General features: G+C 40.0%; 1 protein-coding gene across 1 annotated transcript in view; it reads right to left on the bottom strand.

Annotated features, from left to right (window-relative positions):
• CFAP43 (cilia and flagella associated protein 43) overlaps window positions 1–24,981 on the bottom strand; it is a 99,956-nt gene that overhangs the window by 18,642 nt on the left and 56,333 nt on the right. The window contains exons 18-28 of the mRNA XM_024734977.1: window positions 23,770–23,862; window positions 22,934–23,011; window positions 17,707–17,832; window positions 12,433–12,537; window positions 10,368–10,484; window positions 9,250–9,477; window positions 7,456–7,662; window positions 6,438–6,527; window positions 6,061–6,141; window positions 5,309–5,434; window positions 83–202 (exon numbers count right to left, since the gene is read on the bottom strand). Of these exons, the coding sequence (XP_024590745.1) occupies window positions 83–202; window positions 5,309–5,434; window positions 6,061–6,141; window positions 6,438–6,527; window positions 7,456–7,662; window positions 9,250–9,477; window positions 10,368–10,484; window positions 12,433–12,537; window positions 17,707–17,832; window positions 22,934–23,011; window positions 23,770–23,862 (1,371 nt within the window). The remainder of the gene's footprint in view (window positions 1–82; window positions 203–5,308; window positions 5,435–6,060; window positions 6,142–6,437; window positions 6,528–7,455; window positions 7,663–9,249; window positions 9,478–10,367; window positions 10,485–12,432; window positions 12,538–17,706; window positions 17,833–22,933; window positions 23,012–23,769; window positions 23,863–24,981) is intronic.

The following is a 24,981-nucleotide window of genomic DNA, read 5'->3' on the forward strand; positions in this document are numbered from 1 at the left end:
TGTTGGTCTTTGTCCTAAGAGCAATGACAGGCCCTGGAGGCTCCTTAAAAGAACAAGTCATATAAGTAAAGCTTTTATTTACCTGGCTGACAGCCATCTCCGCCCTCACTCTCCTTTCAAAGAGTCTTTTCAAATATTCATCAAAATTCTGTGTGCCTTCTTGAATAGAGTTTTGAAGTTTCTTCATTTCTGTTTCTAATGACTAAAAGGAAATCAACAGCAAAGTTAACATTTAGGAACATCAAATGTTCCTAGGAAGTGGTTGTTTACATTTTGCTAAAACAAAGGGGCAGGTGGAGGGCAGGCCTCGTGAGGTACTCTGGGCTCCCCCTTTAACCAGAGATGTTTCTGCTGGGTCTGTTATATTGTGAATCTGAGATTTTTGCTTAAAAAAGATTACACTGGGAAAAAAAAAGTTAAAATCACTGATCAGGGCTAATGATGCAAGCAGACAGAGGTCCAGTAAAACAAATTGCAGCAAAGTTTTCCAGAAAATTCTGACCCTCTATACAGGACAGAAATTTCCAGGCACACAATCTGGCCCTAAGAAATCTTGGTTTGTTTTTTTAAGTTATGAATACAGTTGGTGGTTGAAAAACGTGGGTTTGAAATGTGTGTGTCCATTTATACGCAGATTTTTTTTCCAACAAATATGTATCACAGTACTACACCATCCACGGATGGTTGAATCCACAGATGTGGAGGGCCAACGGTAAAATTACACTCGGATTTTGGACTGTGAGGAGGGTCAGGGCCCCTAAGCCTGAGTCATTTAGGGGTGAACTGTATATATACATATTTATGTTATTTATACTCTCTCTTGTTTTCTGTATGTTTTCTCCCTCTAAATAGTTCTACATCAGAAGGAAAAAGTACCACCTCCTTCTTTAAAATTCCAACAAGACTTAGCACTAAGCACACAGTAGGTAAGTGGAAAGATATAAATTTACATTTTTAAAGAGAATGACATCTGCAGATCAATCCTAGACATACTGTTACAAACTATTTTTACCTTAGAAATTTTTGGCAACTTTTAAATTTTGATATAACTTCAAATTTACAGAAAAGATGCAAGAATAGGACAAAGAATTCTCATATGCTTTTAACCAAATTAATCAACGGTTAATATTCTACCCCATTTCCTTTATCGCTTGCTAAATCTCCCCCCCTTCCTCTCTCTCTCTCTCAACCATTTCAGAATAAGCTGCAGACACTTGAATACAGGCTAGTAATTTTGGGGTCTGCCACTCAGGTTAGGTCTGTCTGGCGTTTCCTATGCTTAGACCAGCATGTACATTTCTAGCAGGAATGCTCCACAAATCATGTTGTATCCTTCCCAGTGTACCACTTCAGGAGACACAATGCTGCTTCGTTTCACTTTGGCTGATGTTAACTGTGATCACTGGGTTAGGTAGTGTCTTCTAGTTTCTCTATTGTACCGTTCCCGCTTTTCCATTTGTAATTGATTTGTGGGAAAATACTTTGAGACTATGTAAAAAAATCTTGTTTCTCATCAAACTTTTAGCATCCATTGATAATTCTCACCTGAATCAATTATTACTATGATGGTAGAATGTTGTTATTATTTTAAATTTATTTTAAAAGACCAAGTTTTCTCTATGCTGGTTTAATAAAGGAAGAGACTAACCCTGGGAAGATTATGGAGAGAGAAGTTTAGCAAAATGTATAGAAATATATGATACAAGGAGAAACACCACCTAAATTAGGCTAATTAAGCAATGAGGAAATATTAAAAATAAAACAAATACAGCTCTGGGCCAATTTGCCTATAATAATTTATGACACTATCTCATAGGAATGGAAAAATCCTATGAATTGTGGCCTCCTAGTAGTTGTTTATCAAGTTCAGGTGTTTCTGGATAATGGAAGCATCATTATATGGCAAATGGCCAAAGACACAGCCTCCTGAGGCCAGATTGTCCAAGGGTCCCCTATGCACCCTTCTTTAAAACACTGAGCTTTCAGGCCTTTGAAGCTCTCTGGTCTGAAAGGAACTTTTTAGGATATCAAAATGGCCTTTTGCTAAAACTGTTCTTCAGATGCCCCACACTCTTCTCATTGCAGGCCCTTCTCCAGGCTTTTCCATCTGCCTGCCGTCCCTTCCTCACTCTTCAACCTGTTCATTCTTTCTCATTCTTCTAATGTGAGAACAGATGCCACTTTCTCAAGGAAGCCTTTCTTGGGTCCTGTCTTGGGCACTACCTTGGGTCTTAGCAGCAAAGGCTGGCACAGGATTCCAGTGCACGTGCTTTTGACACCTATACGGGGGTGAGGGAAACGGGTAGGAAGGGGCAGGAGCTGAGCTATGATGTGCTCTCAGGTGGCCCAGCCCTGGCCTGATTCTCAGGGGTATAAGGGTAATAGAGAGGCTCTGCTGACCTGTCCCAATTTGAGCCGAGAGGGCTGGACTTTCATACCCCCATCTCATCAGTCAGTTGCTGGCCGTTCTGGGTGGGAGCAGTGGTATAACCTTGCTGTGTCTCTGGACAATAATGCCCCCTTGGTCAGCCAAGGACAAGACTCCAGTGGCCTTGGGTATAAGCCTTTAGCTGCAGCACTCACAGCAGCAAAGGGACGGGCAGGCCAGCCTGTAAAGGGGACCAGGTGAACACCCCGATCTAAGTCAGCGCCTCTGTGTCTACTGTTATAGAACTTGTCCTTCCTAATTTATCACACTGTAGTTAAATAATTATTTTGTGGATGTCCAGTTAATATATAACCCCCTTCACCACCAGATAGTGAACACTGAGGGTTGAGGGCTGTGTCTTTCTATTCACCACGTGTCCCTTGGATCTAACATGGTGCACATAGTGGGAACTCAAGGAGTATTTGTTAAAAACACAAGTCTTTCCCTCAAACATTCCTGGGGAAATCTAATTTTGTCTAAAAATGTCTGTATCAGATGCTGAGAAACGAGAAGCAGGGGAGGTGAGAGATGGGAGACCAAGTAGGAAGGATGAATATACAATGCAGAATCCATCACACCAAGATTTTCTCCCATTCCCGGGACTTCCCTCGTAGTCCAGTGATTAAGAATCCACCTTCCAGTGCGGGGGACACAGGTTCGATCCCTGGTCCAGGAATATCCCACATGCCATGGAGCAACTAAGCCCGGCCACCACAACTACTGAGCCCATGCGCCACAACTACTAAGCCCATGCGCCACAACTACTGAGCCCGCATGCTGCAACTACTGAAGTTTACGCACCTAGAGCCCGTGCTCCGCAACAAGAGAAGCCACCGCAGTGAGAAGCCCGTGTGCACCGCAACGAAGAGTAGCCCCCCCTTGCTGCAACTAGAGAAAGCCCATTCGGCGCACAGCAGTGAAGACCCAACGTAGCCAAAATATAAATTAAAAAAAAAAATTTTTACAAATGAGTAAAAAAATAATTCAGTGTCAGGGAAGTAGGCAGAGGTATAAAATGAGATAAGATTTGCATTAGTCAATGATTGTTGAAGCTGCATAAGGGCGTCATTATATATGTTTGACATTTTCCATAACACAAAAGTTTTTTTAAAAAAAAAGATTCTTTTAAAAGAGGGGAAATAGAGACAGTGAACATCAGTTTTTCGAGGAGACACTGAGCAGTGGATTGAGAAGAAAGTGGAGTCAAGGGAGTGTTTGTTTTTTCTTTTCTTTTAACTTTTTATTTTGAAATAAATAACCCCAAAGTCACAAGAATAATAGAAAGAACTCCAGAATCCTGTTCAAGGGAGTCTTTTTTCCTTTTGTATAAGATGAGAGATGTATACAATGTGTAAGACTACAGCATGTGTCTATGGAAAAATCCAGTAGAGGGGGAAAACTGACGATGCAGGGAAAAGGGGCAAATTGCTGGAGTAACAGCACTGAACAGGTAAGATGGGATGGGACCTAGTGCACGAGTGGAAGACCAGGCTTGGGCAGTTGCAAGGCCATTTCACCCATAAGGAACAGAAAGGCAGGGAGGATCTCTGGATTCAATGCAGGTGGGTGGTAGATGTGGCGGGAGAGGAGTAAGGAAAATCTCTTTTAGTTGCTTCTCTTCTCCCAGTGAAAAAGAAAATAAGGTGAGAGTGAGTTGATGGTCAGGTGTTGGAGGTTTGAGGCTAGGGGAGAACACATGAAGTGGCCCTCTAGGATCTCGCTAGGATCTTGTAGTCCACCCACCAGCAGAAGCTGCACCAGGTGGTTACCTGTTAGAAATGCAGAATCTCAGGGTCCTTCTATGTCCTCAGAATGATGGACTCTGAATTTGTATTTTAAAAGAGCTCCCCCAGGTGATGTGGATTAAGCTGGGGGAAATTGAAAGCTAGGGGGAACAGCATTGTTGAGCAGCTTTAGGGACCCAATAAAGGTTAAAGTCATTAGACTGAAACCAGTCAGTATTTTTCCTTTACCCACTGCATGGTGCAGGTGCAGAGAAGGTTGAGTCCTGGCTTAATCAAGGCTGAGGTTTTATCAGGTGAGCATGGCCAAGAGGCAGGGGGTGAAGGTGTAGGCAGCAGACTATTTTACAGTGCAAGACTGTGGAGTAAATGGCGCCACTTTAGGCGTCTATACTCTGTAACTTCTTGAAATCTTTACTGCATTCAAAACTACTCATTTTGGATAATACACAAAGACATTGTTAGAGGACTGCAGTGAATAAAAACAGGGACAAGTTAACAATACGTTCAAAGGAATTGTTCACCATAAAGCTGACAAACTGCTCTGCCTCAAATGATGGTATGATTTTACTTTCTTCACAGAAGAATAAATATCATTTACTTGGTTGTATACCATCACCTTTTACATCTCTATTATAACTGTAAGCACTTTTAATGTGGGAATGTTTCCTTGTGATAGAAGGATAAAAGTGGGAGACCTGCATTGCAAAAATCTCAAATTAGAACTTTATTGACTGTGTCATTTTTCTCTCTTTTCCTTGAAATTGAGAGCAAGTCAAGCAACAGTATACAACTCAAATTGACATAGACAATAGAGAGCAGTCCCTTGCAGTGCCTTGAACATACTACCATAGGTGTTCATTAGATATTTGAAGAATGAATGAAGGACCAAATGAACTGTAATGATGTGAAATTTGAAATCAATAAGAACTTTAAAAAATTGCTACATGTTCTTTTCGTTCTAAATTGTAGTAAGCCTTTAAATTTATCTCCACTCGCTTCTTCAAATTCTCTTGAGAATTTAAGCCCAAACACCATCTCTAGGCTACTAAAGACACTGAGAAAATAAAGAGCACTTCATTTGAAAAGATACTGAAACACCCTTGATAAGGTAGGTTATATTCTTTGCTCTTCTGACCTTTCTATACTTATCTCTTTCTTCATTTAATTCCTTGACTTTTTTCTCATACTCTTTGAATTGTTTCCTTTCCTTTTCAGACCACAAAGCATCAGGTTTTGACATGAAAGCAGGTTGAGGGATCACCTGAAGATATAAAGGAAAGCATATATTCTAGGTTAAACATAAATATAGCAATATAGTCAAATTCAGAGTTATTGTTACAGTTTTAAAAAAAGAGTCCTTTAAAAGGGTATAGTTCTTCACATTGGCAAGGCAATCACCTAACACTTTGACCAAAGGATATGAAAAAATGTTACAATGGTCTTTCTGTCACTTAAGCGAGGGTAAGCATTTTGGGATGTACCCTGACTCTTAAGTGACAAGTTCAGAAGTGTGAGTTGATATCTTCATAGCTAGAACTATGCCTGAGCTCCAGGGATACCTATGTCAGGTATCAAAGGGAATGTTTCTTGGTGTATCTGGAAAATTAGAGGTGCAGTATTATCCCTACTTTCTGTAGAGACCCAAACAACTGTGGTTGTTTTTTTGTTGTTGTTCATTTGTTTGCTTTTCATCAGATTGGAAGGCAAGCCTGGTGTTTCAAACTTCTTCTTCTTTGCCTGATGTGGTAAGTTTATAAGGTACTGGGGGGTGGTATATTTGTTGCTGTAGAATTTCTACAACTCAGGTTCACATGGGAAAAAATGGTCACATTTCAGTAGCTCTTTCCATCCCATTCCACCTTCCACAAGGATGACCAGGAATCTCACCATTCTCAAAATGTCTTCCTTCTTGACTTCCAGAACTCCTCCCATCATGTCCATGAGGGCTCGGCGTCTTGTGGTGGTGCCCTTCGGAAAAAGCCAAGGTCAGAGAGGGTCACTGAGACAGAGGTCTGACACTCCAGTGGCACTGGGGACAGCCCCCCTGTCCCCAATGTTAGAATGACTGCATTTAGGATTGGGGAGGGTGGGCAGTGGCATGCATGGAGGGGAGAAGAGGAGGCCACTGAGATTCCAGTGACCTCTGACCACAACAAATACCTTGATGTGTTTCTATGGTGGAGTACAAGACTATTCAACCAAATTAGGAACAAATATCCCTAAAAGGAAAAGGGTCTTAGGTACCATTTAAAAAAACCGTATACCTGTGACAGAAGCAATCGCTCCATTTCACGGGTCACAAGCAATTCTGTTTTGGCTTTTTGCTGTGGATTAATATGTCTCTGAGCTGTAATCTGAAAGAGAAAATGTGGTTTCCTGCTGTTATTCTTACAAAATTCAAGCCATACTTTCCTTCCACACACCGGGAGGAGGTTAGAAGGGATTAAGGAGATGGAGGGACTATCCAGATTTTGCAACCAATTTCCTGTCTTGGAATGAAGATGAGGTCCAAAATGAGAGAGTGAGAAAAACAGACGGTTACTGTTAACAGGGACTGTATGAGTGTTTGTTATTACTTCTAAGCAACACTATTATCTTTTGCCCCAAAGTAATCAAGATGGTTTCATGTGAGCAAGGGTGTTCTCTTTGAGTTACTTTTTATAAATGAAATATGATTATATTTGAATTGTCTTCTTTAAGCATTTATTTGTAACTGCATTTGTGCCAAACACCTTTTAAGAAGGCTGTCCAGTGAGCCCCTTTCTCTGGGACCCATACTACTCTAATGGCTAGATAATTACTGGAGCTCCATCAGCCTCATTCCCATTATGTGACCCAGCCTCCATGGGTACAGGTGCTGGACCCAAGTTGGACCAAGAAGCCCCTTCCCAGGCGAATCCAGAACTAGGGCTAAGAGATTATAGTTTGGACAAATTGCTCTCTTGAGCATAGGCGATATAACATAGAAACTGCTAGAGGCAGCTGAAATGCAGAGAGAAGTGAGTCAAGAGATGAAGAAAGAGCACTTCTGGACTCTCCACAAGGTTCCAGTGTGTGGTTCCTGCTTCTTTCTAGGCTTGGTGTCCAAATCTTCTCTGGACTCTACAGCATTCATAGAAGAAATCCCCATTATTGCTGGGGCTGTGTTAACTGTTTTTGTTACTCGTAACCAAGAATGTTACCTTATACGGTTGCTTCTGGTAGCAAAAACAAGAAGAATAAATAAGAGCCTGGAAGACGTTATGAGAAAGAAGGGAAGAGATGATGTACGGATAATCGTACCTCAGTACTTTCCACAATAAGGGTTCTCTCTGGCTTCTCACAGTCCTCAAATTCTGGTTGCCAGACTGTTTCTTCCAACTCCAGATCCAAAATGATTTCTTGAATTCTTACATTTTTTTCCTTCACACGTGCAATTTCAATCTCTTTTTGTTTATATGCCGCATCAAACTCATTATTGAAAGCAGTTTTTACCTTGTAAATAATATCCTAAAATATCAATATGTTATTATAAACACACCATGTATTATACCTTTCCTGGCAACATGGTCCCACAGCTTTACTTTCCCTCCAAAATCACTTTACAAATTATAAGCAAAGTAATCTTTCTAAAATACTGTTTATATTAAGTCACATCTTGGTTCAGTAATCTATAGTGGCATCCCACCATGGGTAAGGTTAAGCAACAGCATAACTGTTATACTACAACGTACTTCCAGAAACGCACGATGTAGCTCAGTGTGCAGGTATATTGATAAGTGGGTAATGGCTACTTGGAGGCTCTTTGGGCTATTCTCTCTACTTTTGTGTATGTTCTTTAAAAAATCCATCATAAAAATATTTAAAAAGAAATATTCAGTATTAAAGTTGGGAAATATCTTTTCTTTGGAACCAGGTTTGGGGAGAGGAGGTGAGGAAAAGATGGCCTCTAGAGGTCTGGAGAATCTTCCAGAGAAGCACAACTACACACAATATTCTTCCTCTGTATGGACAGGTCATTTTCAGGTAGAAAGGGAACCCAAGCTGCCCAGTTGGATCAGCCAGTTACTAAGGTGGATGTGGGTCCAGCTGGATTGCCCCTAGCTCTGCTGGTGAGTAGAATGATGGGTCAAACTAAAAGTAGACCTGACTTTACCATCAGACTTCAGTCTATATATCTATCCTACTGAAGATGAAACCATTAAAGCAGGGTAGAAAATGATCTTAACGGCTGGCACCAGAATTTCTCTCAGGCTGAAATTACTTTCGTGTAGGAAAACACCTTAATAAAGCAGCAGGAAGGTGAGACACTGAGGGCATAGGTCAGCAGAAGCTAAGCAACAAAAGGGATAACTCAACAGTTCTCAGTATAAATGCACAGGAATTTTAGGTATTGGAGGAGACAAAGAAGAGAAAAAGATAGGAAGGGAGAGCAGAGTAACACAGCAAGAGGCTAGAACTCAAATTGCAGACATGGCTGAAGGATCTTCAGGAATAGGAATGGCCAAACATTAAATTTCAAACCGTCTGCACTGGTTCAATCTCAGTTACTGAGTTTTCGAAAACCTTCAGTAGGCGTGGCATGTACAGGTGTGTTCTGAAACTGACTTGTTTGGTGGAAAGCAAGGAGTAGGAGCTTAGAGCCTGAAGGACACCATACCTTATCCCTGAGCCCCAGCACTTATAGAAATCTTAGAGAGGAAATTGTACTTTCCTAGATTAAGGAGATAGATAAGCATTCACATCTTGATCTTACAGGGAGGTCCTAATTGACATCTGGGTTACCTAGAAGGTGGCATTCAAGGATTTCTTTTATCTTTGAGTTTCCCAAAGATCTAAGTAGAAAAATGGTTTGCGGTGTTAGCCAGTGGAGGGTGCTCTTTAGAAAACCTGGTATCACAGAACCCACTCCAAATGGATGAAAACAACTCTTGTCCACGAGCTCTGTTTAAAGAACATGGATGCTAGCCATGTGGATATTTCTCTGTGTACTTTAAAGACATCATTTGATTGGCATTGGATTTCAATTTGAGCCTTTGCAAGACACCTCATGGAAAGTTTTAGAGATTTTCAAGGGTAAAGAAAAAATTCACCCACTTTCAGTAATATAATTTGGTTGATTTTCTCCTCTCTGGAATGAAGTTCCAGTTGGCTTGACAACAAAGAGGTAGGTACCCTAAAATCAGTACTCAGACTACCAAGCAGGTAATTGGGCAAGTTGGTATCTTTTGCTGTCCCATCTTCTTCCTCTTCTTCATCCTCCTCTTCATGATGCTTTTTAACCAAGGTAATTGCAGACTGAACCTCTACCATTTCCTTCTGTAGCTAAATATAGAAAAAGATGAAATGAAAGTTACGCAATCAGAAGAATTCTCTAAAGGGCAATTTTGGGACAACTTAATTATTTCAACAATCATTTTAAGATGTTAATTGTCTTGCCAACAACTGAATTTAAAGTGATGTCCTGAACCTGCTGAAGAGAAAGCCTCAGAAATTGATAGACTGTAGATAAATCATAAGAGTAAAAATTCTTCTTGATAGTGTGTAATATTCATATTTTTCTGTCGGGATGACAGCTTCTCGTAAATATTTTGAGTCTTTCTTGGTACTTAAGCATTAAAAAATATACCTTCTCTTCACATTTTACAAAGGAACTTATTCACATAGGACTGGTATGAGTATGTAAAAAGAATTAAGCATGCCTTCATTTTAGTTTTAGAAAAAGAATGGATGCAAAGTTCTGGCCAAAATGAAACTACACCAATTGGGCAATGTTTTTAAGTGGTTTGACACAGATTTCTGGAAAAAAAAAAAGGTAGGATTGCTTTAGCAAAACCATAAATCCCACCAAAACAGATTCTACTTCATCCTTGGCCAACTATCTTAAAACACAATCCCCAGTGATAAGAGGTGGTAAAAAGAGTATGTGTGGATGAAGAACTTCTGACCAGGACAAGAACAAAATCCCAAATCTCAATTTTAAAAGTATATCACCATATTTGAGGGATAGCCAATGTTGTTTGGATATAGGCTCCTTACGTGGATATAGGCTCCTATATTCATTAGAATATATTCCTACACATAAAGGAATATAAATATAAACACAAACAATATCTAAACGTATTTTAAGTAGTATTCCATCTCAAATCTGTATGAAGGAAATCCTGAAAGAAAACACGTCACTTATATAAACACATATATGTTTAAAATTGTACTTTAAGACACTCTGCTTCCATCTCTTTTTGCTGCACGACTCTCTTCAATTCTTTCAGCTCCTCATCTGTGCGTTCTTTCATTGGGAAGTTCTCAACCACACGTGGGATGTGAAAGCACTTGGGAAAAAAAGAGCAAAATGAAATAAATCCATTTTTAGAACAATTGTGTGTATCTGGGGCAGAGTGGGGCATGTTTTCTCTCAACAAAATTAATCCATAGGTTATCATGCATGAGTGAAATGGCCCATGGAAGCTTTCTTTAAAATAAAATAATGTAGAGATTATCACACTAAGTGAAGTAAGTCAGAAGGAGAAAGACAAATACCATATGATACCCCTTATATGTGGAATCTAAAATATGGCACAAATGAACTTATCTATTTTGTAGACATAGAGAACAGACTTGTGGTTGCCAAGAGGAAGGAGGGAGGGAAAGGGATGGACTGGGAGTTTGGGGTTGGTAGATGCAAACTATAACATTTAGAATAAATGTAGATAAACAACAAGGTCCTAATGTATAGCACAGGGAACATTACTCAATATCCTGTGATAAACCATGATGGAAAAGAATATAAAAAAAGAATGTCTATATGTGTATAACTGAGTCACCTTGCTGTACAGCAGAGATTGTCACAACATTGTAAATCAACTCTACTTCGATTTAAAAAAAAGAAATAAAATAAAACAATGTATGCCTTCAGTATTGGTGTAAACTTTGTATAAAAAATACTGTGCTTTTGTGAAAGATTTATTTCTAGAGCAGTGCTTCTCAACCAGAAGTGATTTTGCTGGCCACTGTCTCCATCCTCTCCAGCCCCTCAGGGACATTTGGCAATGTCTGGAGACATTTTTGATTGTCAATGATTGGGGTGGCGGAGTCTGCTGGGGCCTGGTAGATAGAGGGCAGGGATGTTGCAAAACCCTCCAATCCTTAGGTCAGCCCCTACAACAAAGAATTATCCAGCCCCAAGTGTGCCGTTCTCGAGAAACCCTGTTTTAGAGCAATACTCAATCACATAAATGGAGGGTGATCAATACTTCATTATCTAAACAGGGGGCATATTTGAAAGTGAAAAAGGTGCTGTTAATAGTTACTCTAGGACCACAGGCATAAACTGGGACTCTTGGTCACCCTACACAAAGAGGGAAACTGTGTTGGGAGGAATCTCAATAAAAAGGCACAAAAAACTGTCCTTTAGAAAATGTGAAGGCAGGGGCGTCCCTGGTGGCGCAGTGGTTAAGAACGCACCTGCCAATGTAGGGGACATGGGTTTGAGCCCTGGTCCAGGAAGATCCCACATGCTGCGCAGCAACTAAGCCCGCGTGCCACAACTACTAAGCCTGCAATCATAAAAATCTCACTGTGAATATTTAAAGAAGGAAAAGAAAATGTGAAGGCAGGTACAGGTAGAAATGTGAATAGTACACAGAGCAACTTAGCCCATGCGCCACAACTACCGAGCCTGTGCTCTAGAGCCGGTGAGCCACACTACTGAGCCCACGTGCCACAACTACTGAAGCCCGTGCGCCTAGAGCCCATGCTCCACAACAAGAGAAGCCACTGCAATGAGAAGCCATGCACCACAACGAAGAGTATCCCCCACTCACCGCAACTAAAGAAAGCCCGCGCACAGCAACGAAGACCCAACGCAGCCAAAAATAAATAAATAAAATAAATAAATGTATCTAAAAAAAAGAAATGTGAATAATATTCTGTCTAGTTTTCAATCTGTGTGGAATGTGAGTGAAGTGGCTTTTTGGAATAGACAGATATTGAGACCCGGATGCGGGTGGTGTCGTAGAGGAAAGAGGGAAAGAGGTGCTGAAACAAAGCTTAAGAAATGCTGGCTTAGAAGCACATGGGGACTGAGCGGAGAGGAAAGAACGAGACAAGGTAAAATGACACATCGAGGTGGAGTCAGTACAAGAAGGAGCAAGGTGTGCTTCGAATGCTTTCCTATATATGGATTTTCTTAAACTTTTTCTTTTTAAAATTTTCTGCCATGAGACTTTCCATGAAAATTTTCATTGGCAAAGGTGTTGTACCTGAAGTTCTATCTGTTACCTTAAGAGCTCGGCCTTTCACAGCCATCGAATTCCAGCATTCTCCTTTGATAAGTTCAGCCAAATATCTCTTGGCTAGGTTTTGCATCTCAGCATCCTTTCTTATCTTAAGGAACACAAATGAAGGGAAAAGTAAGAATGAAAATGTGGCCTCAAAAACAATCTCAATTGTAAAAACCAGATGCACTTGGAGGGGGATACTTCCCCGTCTTTGGTTTAGTCTGGAGGCTTAGGATTCCATTCCTTGAGGACTAGGGTGTCAACACAAACACCACTAAGGCAGGCAGGTCCTACACAGGAGCCAAGGCAGGTGTGTGGGCAGTTGCACAGCCATGGTAGCTGGATAGCTAACACACATACCATCACAGATCTGCCTGGTTGGCGCAAGGTGGTGAAGCAAACCCACTGTGCCAAGTCTTCCTGTTTTATTAGAAAAGTTTGAAATATGTAAATGTTGGCTTAATCCTTGTCAATGCATATTTGAAGTGGCATTTTGTGACCTCTGTCTTGGGGTTTTATTGCACTATATTCTTCTATTGTTTATGTCCACTGTGAAATGAATGTTCCACTATTCTTGGGGATCGTATGATGTACCTTTTGCCATTTAGAAACATATGTTACCTCAATTAGTTTTACCTCCTTAAGTGATTAAGTATTCTTATTTTAATAAAGTTTGCCAAAAGAGCTGGCATGAAAGTGACACCCAACAATCCTTAGTCCTTAGGGTCCTCTTCAGAAACTTTTTTTAAAAATTTTTTTACTGAAGTATAGTTGATTTACAATGTTGTACAGAACCTCTTTTTTTGGCATTTTACTTTGTTGGCAGATCATTAGCAAACTAGCTGAAAATAATATCTCCCAGATTAGAAAATGTCTTATTTATTTATTCATTCATTTACTCATTTATTCATGTTTATTTTATTCATTGTCTGAACAAATACCTTGTGTAATTTGCATTTTATTTATTTTTGATTTTACCCATTGAGTTAATGGCTAATACAGTTTTCAATTATTTTTTCTTTTTTTTTCAGAGATCAAAAATGTTCTTTATTTAGAAATAAAGAAGGTATCTGATGGGCTCTGGACATGATGGTAGACTGGACATGGCTGAGGAAAGAATCTCTGAGCTAGAGAACCCTCTTTTCTTCCTAACATTAGTAATTGTATCTGTCTCTTTTTTCTTAGCTTAGCTATAGGCTTATTCATTTTATCAATCTTTTCAAAGAATCAGCTTTTGATTTCATTGATTTTTTTAATTTAATTTTATTTACTTTTTTATGCAGCAGGTTCTCATTAGCTATCCATTTTATACATATTAGTGTATACATGTCAATCCCAATCTCCCAATTCATCACACCACCACCACCACCACCCTGTCTCTTTCCCCCCTCGGTGTCCATACGTTTGTTCTCTACATCTGTGCCTCTATTTCTGCCCTGCAAACTGGTTCATCTGTACCATTTTTCTAGGTTCCACATATATGCATTAATATACGATATTTGTTTTTCTCTTTCTGACTTACTTCACTCTGTATGACAGTCTCTAGATCCATTCCAATTTCGTTCCTTTTTATGGCTGAGTAATATTCCATTGTATATATGTACCACATCTTCTTTATCCATTTGTCTGTCAATGGGCATTTAGGTTGCTTCCATGACCTGGCTATTGTAAATAGTGCTGCAGTGAACATTAGGGTGCATGTGTCTTTTTGAATTATGGTTTTCTCTGGGTATATACCCAGTAGTGGGATTGCTGGGTCATATGGTAATGCTATTTTTAGTTTTTTAAGGAACCTCCATACTGTTCTCCATAGTGGCTGTATCAATTTACATTCCCACCAACAGTGCACGAGGGTTCCCTTTCCCCCACACCCTCTCCAGCACTTCTTGTTTGTAGATTTTCTGATGATGCCCATTCTAACAGGTGTGAGGTGATACCTCACTGTAGTTTTGATTTGCATTTCTCTAATAATTACTGATGTTGAGCAGCTTTTCATGTGCTTCCTGGCCATCTGTATGTCTTCTTTGGAGAAGTGTCTATTTAGGTCTTCTGCCCATTTTTGCTTTGGGTTGTTTGTTTTTTCAATATTGAGCTGCATGAGCTGTTTACATATTTTGGAGATTAGTCCTCTGTCTGTTGAGTCGTTGGCAAATATTTTCTCCCGTTCTGAGGGTTGTCTTTTCATCTTCTTTGTAGTTTCCTTTGCTGTGCAAAAGCTTTTAAGTTTCATTAGGTCCCATTTGTTTATTTTTGTTTTTATTTCCATTACCGTAGGAGGCGGATCAAAAAAGATCTTGGTGTGATTTATGTCAAAGAGTGTCCTTCCTATGTTTTCCTCTAAGAGTTTTACAGTGTCCGGTCCTACATTTAGGTCTCTAATACATTTTGAGGGTATTTTTGTGTATGGTGTTAGGGAGTGTTCTAATTTCATTCTTTTACATGTAGCTGTCCAGTTTTCCCAGCACCACTTATTGAAGAGACTGTCTTTTCTCCATTGTATATTCTTGCCTCCTTTGTCATAGATTAGTTGACCATAGGTGCGTGGGTTTATCTCTGGGCTTTCTATCCTGTTCCATTGATCTATATTTCTGTTTTTGTGCCAGTACCATATTGCCTTGATTACTGTAGCTTTGTAGTACTAAATTATTTTTTCTTAAACAGCTGTTTTGGCATATTAGTTGTCAGAACCCGTCTGATTCCCAGGCTCCTCCATTCCCCCCCTTGCTACTCTTGAGGCTATTTATCAATCCCTCCAGAATAATGCTAATACTGTGTCTAGGTGGTCATTACTGGGCTTTGGTCTTTGCCCTATTGTTGAGATCCTGGCCAGGGTGGGCTAGTAGGCTGGTCCCTTTAGGACTGGGATCCTTAGCTCTTCCCAGGGGTTAGTGTTCTGCTCCCAGGTGGATTTATGGTGCCATCTGCTAGCACTGTTCTGTCCTGAACTGTCTGGTTCTACTATCACGCCCAATCTAGGGCTGATATCTCTTCAAAAGCCCGGAGCTCAGGAAAACTAAACAACGTGAGGGAAATGAGCGCGTGAAGAGCCTTTCTCTGTACCAAAGCCTGCGACAGAGTATCAAGGAGGCTCCTCGAGGGATGCACGGGAATTTGATAAGCATCAAGGGATGGGGGCATCTGGGGCAGAGGCACAGGGTGGGGGTCAGGTGAGCAGAGTGGCTTCATCAGTGGTCAGTAGGTCAACAGTCCAGAGGAGCAGGTTCATGGGGCCAAGTGGTCAGACAAGAGCTTGGAGAAAAAAGCAATGAGAGGGTGAGAATAGGGGCAGGCAGCGAAGCTGAACTCATTTTAGAGTGATCAAGATGAATGGGCTGGGAGGACCTGGTGCCAGAATAGGAGGTGGCATTCCAGGCCTGTGAGGCCAGGGCCGAGGAGGATGAGCCAGAAGCCTGGTGGGCAGACCAGGACTGCTTACCTGCTCAGACTCGAGTTGTGGGCTCCTAGCCAAGTGACTCGACCACCTAAGCCTTAGTTTCCTTAAGTGGGGAAAACAATAACTAAGCCTTAGTTTCCTTAAGTGGGGGATTGCTGTGATGATCAAATAACATTCAAAAAGCCCCTAGATTGGTACCTATCTGTTATAATAAGAAAAAGGGATCATTTCTAATAGCTTCCTGTTGTATGTTTAAAAACAAAAGCCAAATTCTTCACCACAACATACAAGGTCTTCAGAGCTGGCCTCTGCCTACCTCTCCCACCTCATTCTGTGAGGCCCTCTCCTGTCCACTGTGCTACAGCCTTTCTGGCCTTTCTGGCCCTGGAATACTCTGAGCAATTTCTGCTTCAGGGCCCTTGTTCTTGCTGCTCCCTTTGCCTGACATTCTCTTTCCTCAGATCTCTGTATAGCCAGCTCCCTCTCTTCTCTTAGTTTGCAACTGAAAGGTCCCCTCTTTAAAGTTGTCTTCTCTGACCACAGAAGTAGATCCCCCACATCTATTATCGAATCTGGTTTGTTTCCATCATATAATATATAGAGATTTGTTTATGGTCTCTGTTCTCTACTAGAGTAGCCCCATGCGGGTGGGACCTATCTGTATTATTCATTGTATCCCCAGCACCTACAGTAGTGCCTGGCATGTAATAGGTGTTCAATAAATGTTGCAGAATGAATGGATGGATGGGCGAATGAACATCCAGGTGAATTTTATCTCCTTGAGTTAGTCCCTTGAGGTACTTTTGGTATTAATTCTGTTATTTAATATATTTCCTCTCATTCTCAGCCTCATGTCATTTACCATTTGGACAGATCTGCCTCATTTTCACATCTTCACTCCAGTCATTAATAAACATGTTTAACAGGACAGAGTCCTGGGCCACATGATTGGAGATTTCTCTCCTAGAATCATCAGTCAAATAACAAGTCTCTTTTTGGTGTAGTTGTTTAACCAACTATAATCCACTGAAATGTCCTTATATCCAGCTTTGAGTGTGCAAGTATAAAAATGTTTTTATACTTGCACACTCAAAGAATCAAATGTACTGTGCAGGTTGAGAGAGAGGTTGCTTAAGAACATCCTGTGTAAAACACTCTTAAGGCTTTTACCAAAAATAAAATCCATATGAGTAAGCAATGTGTTGTGACTGCCACAAAACAGTGCAAAGGGTGAATTAATAGAAGTACAGTACCTAGAAAAATGGAGGTTTCAGTTTATGCTTTTCTCTAAACCGGAAAGATAATAATTAAAATTCTTTTGTGGGTGCCATACAGAAATAAAATGAAATTAGAGGAAAACTACAATAATAATAAAACTATTAAAACTACAGTATATGATATCATAGGAGCTGGGATAGTTAGCCTAGACAAGATACATAGGAAACATGGTAATTGCTAGTCTTCTCTAACCACTTTCACAGTGGCTATAGAGATGGTGCTCAAAGAGTAGAAAAATCAGTGAGTACAGGGAGAAAGATTTCAACTCTAATTAAGAAAGGGCTTACTAAACCAAAAATGTATGAGGTGGCTGAGGAGATCTCTAAAAATGTTCAAATATATGGTGGAAGATGGTTGGCATTAATGTCATGGGGGAGAGACAAACATCAGACGTCTGGCTGGTCTAGATGTTCTTCTTTGCCCTGACTCCCAAATTCAGTAATTCTCTGACTCATTCCATTTATATGCACTAAATCTGCTGTATTCACATCACGCTGGAAAAGGTTTGTTTTATTTGCATTATCCTAGAAAAGTTCTCCTTCCTATTTTCTTTTTACTTTCTTTATTAAATCTTTATGGTGCTTAAGTCAGATTTTTCCATACCTTTGCCACTTCTTCCTCACTTTCATCGTGGAGTCTTTCCAGTTCTTCAAGATCCAGACCAAATTCTTGTTGCTCTAATTTTGCAATATTATCTACTGCTTCATTTTCTTCCATCATGTCCAGAATCTGAATTTTCCAATAGTAAAGGATGGAGACAAGCAAAGAATTAAACTTTAAAGGGATGGTTTTCTGAGTCTCTTGAGACAGCAACCAATTAAAAAAAAAAAGATATTCTGTTTATCTAAATGTAACTATCAAATAAAGCATTAGGTAATAGGCTTACTTAGGTTTTAAGGTTTAATCCATAAAAACTCATTCATCTAAAAACAACAAAAATATGTAATGATATTAAGGAATTACTAATATTTAGGTGTGCTAGTAGTATTATTATTAAGTATTTTCAGAGTTCTTATCTTTTAGACACATATACTTAAATAATTAAAGGTGAAATGATATGACATCTGGGGTCTTTTTCAAAACAATCAGGGGAGAGGATAGTGTATAGAGGCAAAAATATTGGTGATTAGATTTATTATATTATTATTCCCTCCACTTTTATATATATTTGAACATTTCTATAATAAAAATCTTTAAAAGTTTATAGCTTCAAAAAAATTCAGTGACAAAGGACACACATTACAACATATATGACAAAATGTTAATATCTTCAAAATATAAAGAGCCCTTACAAATAAACAAAAACAACAAAGACAATATGAGAGAAAAAAATGAGGACTTCAGTTTCAAAATTGACTGAGAATGGGCTTTACAGTCTTCCTTTCTTGCCCCAATCCGTAAAATTAAGAGGAAAAAAAGTGTATAATAAATCAATAAATCCAACACTGCAATTAACAGGGGGAAGAAAAGGATCCTTCAATAGCCTGGAAACTGTAAAGTCTGAAGGATGAAAATCAGTTGGATCTGAATGATGTATCATGGCCCCATAGGTCCCCAGGACAGAGCTCAGCAAAAGGTAGACTGGAATACCTGCTGAAGTCAGATCTCCTACACATCTTCTTCCCAAGCTTGCTGAACTGGTGTAGTGAAATTATAATAGGGAATTTCAGTTATAAAGAGTGAGAGAGTGGCATGGACTTATATACACTACCAAATGTAAAATAGATAGCTAGTGGGAAGCAGCCGCATAGCACAGGGAGATCAGCTCGGTGCTTTGTGACCTCCTGGAGGGGTGGGATAGGGAGGGTGGGAGGGAGGGAGACGCAAGAGGGAAGAGGTATGGGAACATATGTATATATATAACTGATTCACTTTGTCATAAAGGAGAAACTAAGACACCATTGTAAAGCAATTATACTCCAATAAAGATGTAAAGAAAAAAATAATGAAAAAGCACAGAGCAAAAAAAAAAGAAAAAAAAGAGAGAATTCAGCAAGGTGGTCATATATAAAATTAGTAACATTCATATCCAGTAGTATCCAATTAGAAAATGTTATAGAACATATTTCACTCACAAAAGACCTCACAAGAGATGTATACAAAGTCACTTTTAGACTATAAAACTTCACTAAAGAACTTGTTAAAAATTTGAATAAAGATATATATTTAATTATATGTAATATATAATATATAAGATTTATATATTTTATAAATATATACAATATATACGTATTAAATTTCAGAGATGGCAAATAAATTCTTCACCAAATCACACTGTAAGTAGTTATTCTCAATTAAAATCAAATCAGAGATTTTTACAGAGCTCAACAAGCTAATTTTAAAATTCAGATGAAAAAGTAAGTGTGCCTAAAGAGGCCAACATTTTCTGAAAGTGAAGAGCGAAGGGAGAATTACTTTCAAGATATAAAAGCATTTTATAAAGCTATAGCAATTAAAATAGTTTGGAATTGGCTAAGGAAAAGATCCATGCTCAATATCAGAACATAGAGTGTCTAGAAATAATTCCGTATTCATGGGAATCCAGGGATTGATGAAGGAGGCACTGCAAATCAGCGGGAAAAGGATGGTATATTCAATAAAAAGCACTGGTGAAATGTGCTACTTATTTGAAAAAATAAAGTTAGATCTATACCTCATATCCACTCACAAAAGTAAATTACAGGTGAAATAAAGGAGTATCAGGAGAAAATACGTGAGATTTGGAAGCCTTTAAAAATCATGCACATAAATCAAAAGCTATAAATGATCAATGCACTCGGATAATAACTTTAAACTTTTGCATTTAAAAAGGTACAGTATAGGGACTTCCCTGGTGGCGCAGTGGCTAAGAATCTGCCTGTCAGTGCAGGGGACACGGCTTTGAGCCCTGGTCCGGGAGGATCCCACATGTCACGGAGCAACTGAGCCCGTGCGCCACAACTACTGAGCCTGCACTCTACAGACAGCGAGCCACAACTACTGAGCCCACCTGCCACAACTACTGAAGTCCGTGCGCCTAGAGCCCGTGCTCCACAACAAAAGAAACCACCGCGATGAGAAGCCTGCGCACCACAGTGAAGAGCAGCCCCGGCTCGCCGCAACTAGAGAAAGCCTGAGCACAGCAACAAAGACCCAACGCAGCCAAAATAAATAAATTTATATAAAAAATAAATAAAAAGGCGCAGTATAAAAGTTGAGACAAAACAGAAAATATTTGTAGTATATTGGGCTGAACCATATGAAACAGCAATCTCATGTGGTACAACCTAATAATAAGGGCTACCTCCAGATTTGCCCAGTGCACGCCTCCGTGCTCTTTTCCTCTTCCAGCTGAGTGGGATGAGAGCAAGCAAGGCAACCTTAGAAGCCATGTGCTAGAGACAGCAGAGCCTCTGTCAGCTTGGGTCTCTGAATGACTGCATGGGACAGAGCAGCTGCTGACCTGAACACCTACCCAGAATTATTATATAGGAAAGAAATAAATTTCTCATCCCTATGCCATTATATTTTTGGAGTTTGTTTGTTACCACAGCTTAGCTAACGCTAATTGCTATAAAGAAATATAAGTTAAAAATAAAGAACTTCTACAATCAAAAAGAAAAAGACCAGCAACCCGATAGAAAAATTGGCAAAGGACATGAACAGGGAATTCATAGAAGAGGAAATTCAGTCTTCAGAGTTATGAAAAGATGTTCAGCCTCATTAGTAATCAGGAAAACAAAAATTAAGGGGAGGAAATTACCAAAGAAATAATTAAAGAACATTTCCCAGACCTGAAAGAGAAAGGTTTCTTGTTAAAAGTGCTCCAGTGCCTAGCACATGAAAGAGACAAGAAAGCCCAAACAAGCTAGGGTCCTGGTATGAAACAGAATGACACACTCAAATGGCATAAATGGGGAGAGGGACCTTTAAAACAGATTTGGCATGGTAAGGGAAATCAGCAAGGCATGATAAAGCATCTCAAGAGAGCAACCACGGGAAGCTATCACCACTCCCAGGTCTGAAAGGCAAGGATGGGAAGTGGTTACTAGAACCTGGGGAGATCAGTAGCTGTAGGAGAGGGCTAGCAGTCACTGCCAACTCATAACATCACAGAGAGGAAACTGGAGAAATAAAGACACTGACCTTGTCTTCTCCTGCCCCTTGCTCGTCTGCTGATGCCACTCACTGTCTAAACCCAAACAGAAGACAGAGGCAAGAGAGCTCACAGATGCCATCCACAGAGGCCAGCCTCTTGGGGCTAGGAGCAGGGTGAAAAAGGGTGAAGAGTATGTCTGCACCAGCAAATCAAGAATATCCATCAAAGGTATGAAGGTGCATATTGTAAAATTTCCAAACACCAGAGAAAAAGAAAGGATCCTGTAAGTTTCCAGAGATAAAAATCTGGTTACCTAGAGAACTGGGAATCAAAAAGATATTGAGGGCTTCCCTGGTGGCGCAGTGGTTGAGATTCTGCCTGCTGATGGAGGGGACACGGGTTCGTGCCCCGGTCCGGGAAGATCCCACGTGCATCTCTAAAGCAAACACTGAAAGCTAAAAGACAATGGAGCAAGTCTTCAAAATTCTGAGGGTAAATCATTGTATTTGAGAAAAACCACTGGAAACAGGGGCTCTAACTCAGGAGGCAGGTGAGACAATTTCCCAGGAAGATGGACAAGAGAAGTCCCTAGAACAGCAGCTGTGTGCCTGGTCTAGAGAGCAAGGTGCGTAGACTAGTGCTGGAACATAGAAAGCTCTAGAAGGGAGGTCTCACACACACACAAAAAAATTCACTGACAGATTGATTACCTCAGGTATCTAGCATTTTGAGAGAGTTTGAATAGAAAGGCTTAATCTAAAACAAAGGCAATTGTTAATTCCAGGAAAAATAAAGTTGTAAAAATGGAAATGTAGTCATAATATACCATGTGGCTCAGCTCTGAAGAATATTTATATAACTATAATAGTGTACCTACTAAGCATTGATTTATGTGCATACAGTAGTGGTGGAGGGTGTAAAAGAACCTGAGTACTCATCTTCCATACCAGAAAGCCCACAGCGAGTGTCAAAATAGAAATATCAAGAAATACCAGTATTAAGAAGACCATTACAAAGATGGAGGTAAATATTGAAACAAAAAGGCTGAAAGAACTGAAAACATTTACCTCAGGACTGCAGGAATCATAGTGAAGAAAAGTAGAGCAGGTGCTGCTAGAAAAAACATTTTTTAAAATTTATTATTTATTTTTGGTTGCATTGGGTCTTTGTGGCTGTGCACGGGCTTTCTCTAGTTGCGGCGAGCAGGGGCTGCTCTTCGTTGCCGTGCGCAGGCTTCTCACTGCGGTGGCTTCTCTTGTTGCGGAGCACGGGCTCTAGGCACTCGGGCTTCAGTAGTTGTGGCTCGCGGGTTCTAGATCGCAGGCTCAGTAGTTGTGGCACACGGGCTTAGTTGCTCCGCAGTTTGTGGGATCTTCCCAGACCAGGGCTCGAACCCGTGTCCCCTGCACTGGCAGGCGGGTTCTTAACCACTGTGCTACCAGGGAAGCCCCAAAAACATTATTTTTAATTACGTAACTCTGTATTATTTAATTTGTAAAAATGTAAATGTATAACTTTGACAAAAATAAGTATTAAAGACAGTATTTGGGGAAGACAGGAAGAAAACCACTGTTTATATGTTGTATGGTATGATAAAAATTATACCCTATTAAAGTGCCCAAGAAAACTAAGCTTACAGGCAGAGAAAAAAATGGGGTGTAGTGTCTCATGCTGGGTTGAACAAAATAAAGTTCAAAATGTAATTTTAGACCGAGGGCCAAATGTATTAGTATATGGAATCGCAACACTTACAGTTTTAGCAAGTGCTTTGATTCCTCTTTTTATCTCTTTCCTTTTGTTGGAAAACAGTTTAACCTCGTTTTTGATGGCCTGGAATGGAGAAAGTACATCATTTAAACAAGCAACAGGGACGATAGCGAGATAATAGATACATATGTACATACTTAGATACATAGATAGCACTTCCCTAGAAACAGAAATAAGGAAAAAATTAAAGACTAATAATATAAAGTGTACATGAAATAATACCACTGCAATACTTTGCTTAAATCTAAATTGCTACTATGTAAGTGGCCACTGAAGCAACTTGGAACTGAGGTCAATGATAAGGCCAACAGAAAGAAAATAATTTAGTGAAAAATTAAAGAACAGTTGATAACAGAAAACTAGTCTGCTATTTTATTGGGAACTTGAGTGAGACTAGATAAGCAAGCTAAATCCAGACACAGGCTGCCACCTCTGTCACCTTTCTGCACATCAGAAGCCACAATGTCTCTTCTGTTGCGGGCCCACCCCTTTTATTTAAGCCTATCTTGCAGCATCCCCCCAAATGTACTTCAGCATGAGGTATGTTAGCTCATTCTTTGCTTTGGCCTACGTGGACACTTTTCTCGGGTTTCCTATTAGCCTAAGTACAGCACTTAAAGCTCACATAACTTTATCTAAAACACTGGGCCGTGTTTAGTGTGTTTACCTGCTTTCAGGGAAGGTACACTTATACGATGTAATGGTCTGCCAAGTAGTATCTCTTTCCACTTTCTAACTTTCCAGGGGGTTTCACAGGAAACTAATCTATTTGGCACCCCTACAAAGCATTATTTCAAACTTCTCTAGTGTTTTATAAATACCTCTTGGCTTTTTTGTTGTATCCAGGGTATTTCCACCGTATTATCAACTTTGACTAATTCCTCTTGTAATGAGTCATCGCTTAACCTCACATTCTCATTTATCTTAGAAGAAGACAGACATAGCTTAAATTAAAAATTCATCAAGTTCTCCTCCTACCCTACTTCATTTAATTGCTTTGAATCCCTCACTTGTTGCATTTTAAAATATACTACCAAACAATTTGCCTGCTCAAGATGTAATGTTTAGCTAATTTTATTCCTTCCATTCTGTGCTTATATCAGCCACACTTTTCACTGAGAAAGCAGCAATGATCAGACAGGTCACACGTTCACCAGATCACTCTTAGCCTTCTTCCTGTTACTGTAGACCAAATGCTGCTGCCTATCAAGGCCTGCCCCACCATTTGTGCTTAGGATCTTAATCTTTTCCTCCTTCTTGAAGCCTCTGCACTTAAAAAAATTTCCATCACCCTTCTGCATCATCCATTTCTGCCTTCTACTGAATCTTTCCCTACAGTATCTAAACATGCTCTGGAATCTCCTGTCCCAGGAAGGCTACTCTCCACTGACCACCACCTTCCCCTTTAGCTGCCACCCTATTTCTGTGCTCCCTTTGCAGCAAAAAATCTTGAAAGAGTTTGGAACGTCACACTCTGCTGGTTCTCCTGCAACCACACTGGCTGCCCCTTCTCAATCTCCTTCGCCTCCCTGAATTCTTCTCCTGGAGTTCTAGAAGTTGCTCTATCTTGGTCCCCTTCTGTTTGTCACCATCCACTCTTCCATGATGATCTTACTCAGTTTTATGGCTTTAAATTCCATTCACATGCCCCTGACTCTCAAATCAACATCTCGAGTCCAGGACTCTCCCCAGAACATCTACACAATAGCGTACTTGGTATCTCGCTTGGATGTCTAACAGTATTCTCATGCTTAGTCCAGGGAACTGATTTTAGATCCCCTTCTTTCTCCCCACAGTGGCTCCTCTCCCCACAGTCTTCCCCTTCTCTGTGAATGGTACCTTCTTCTACATAGTTCTTCAAGTAAAATATCTAGGAGTCATCCTTGAGTCCTTTCTTTCCCTTTCCCTCTATGTCCAATTCATCAGAAGTTCTGTCAGCTCTACCTCTGCAAACTGCCTGGAAACTACCACCTCTCCACAACACTCTTGCACCTCTATCACTGGTACCTAAGCCTTCTAACTCCTTCTCTGCT

Source organism: Neophocaena asiaeorientalis, unplaced genomic scaffold, assembly GCF_003031525.2.
Source record: "Neophocaena asiaeorientalis asiaeorientalis breed wild unplaced genomic scaffold, Neophocaena_asiaeorientalis_V1.1 scaffold240, whole genome shotgun sequence".
Classification (NCBI taxonomy): domain Eukaryota; kingdom Metazoa; phylum Chordata; class Mammalia; order Artiodactyla; family Phocoenidae; genus Neophocaena; species Neophocaena asiaeorientalis.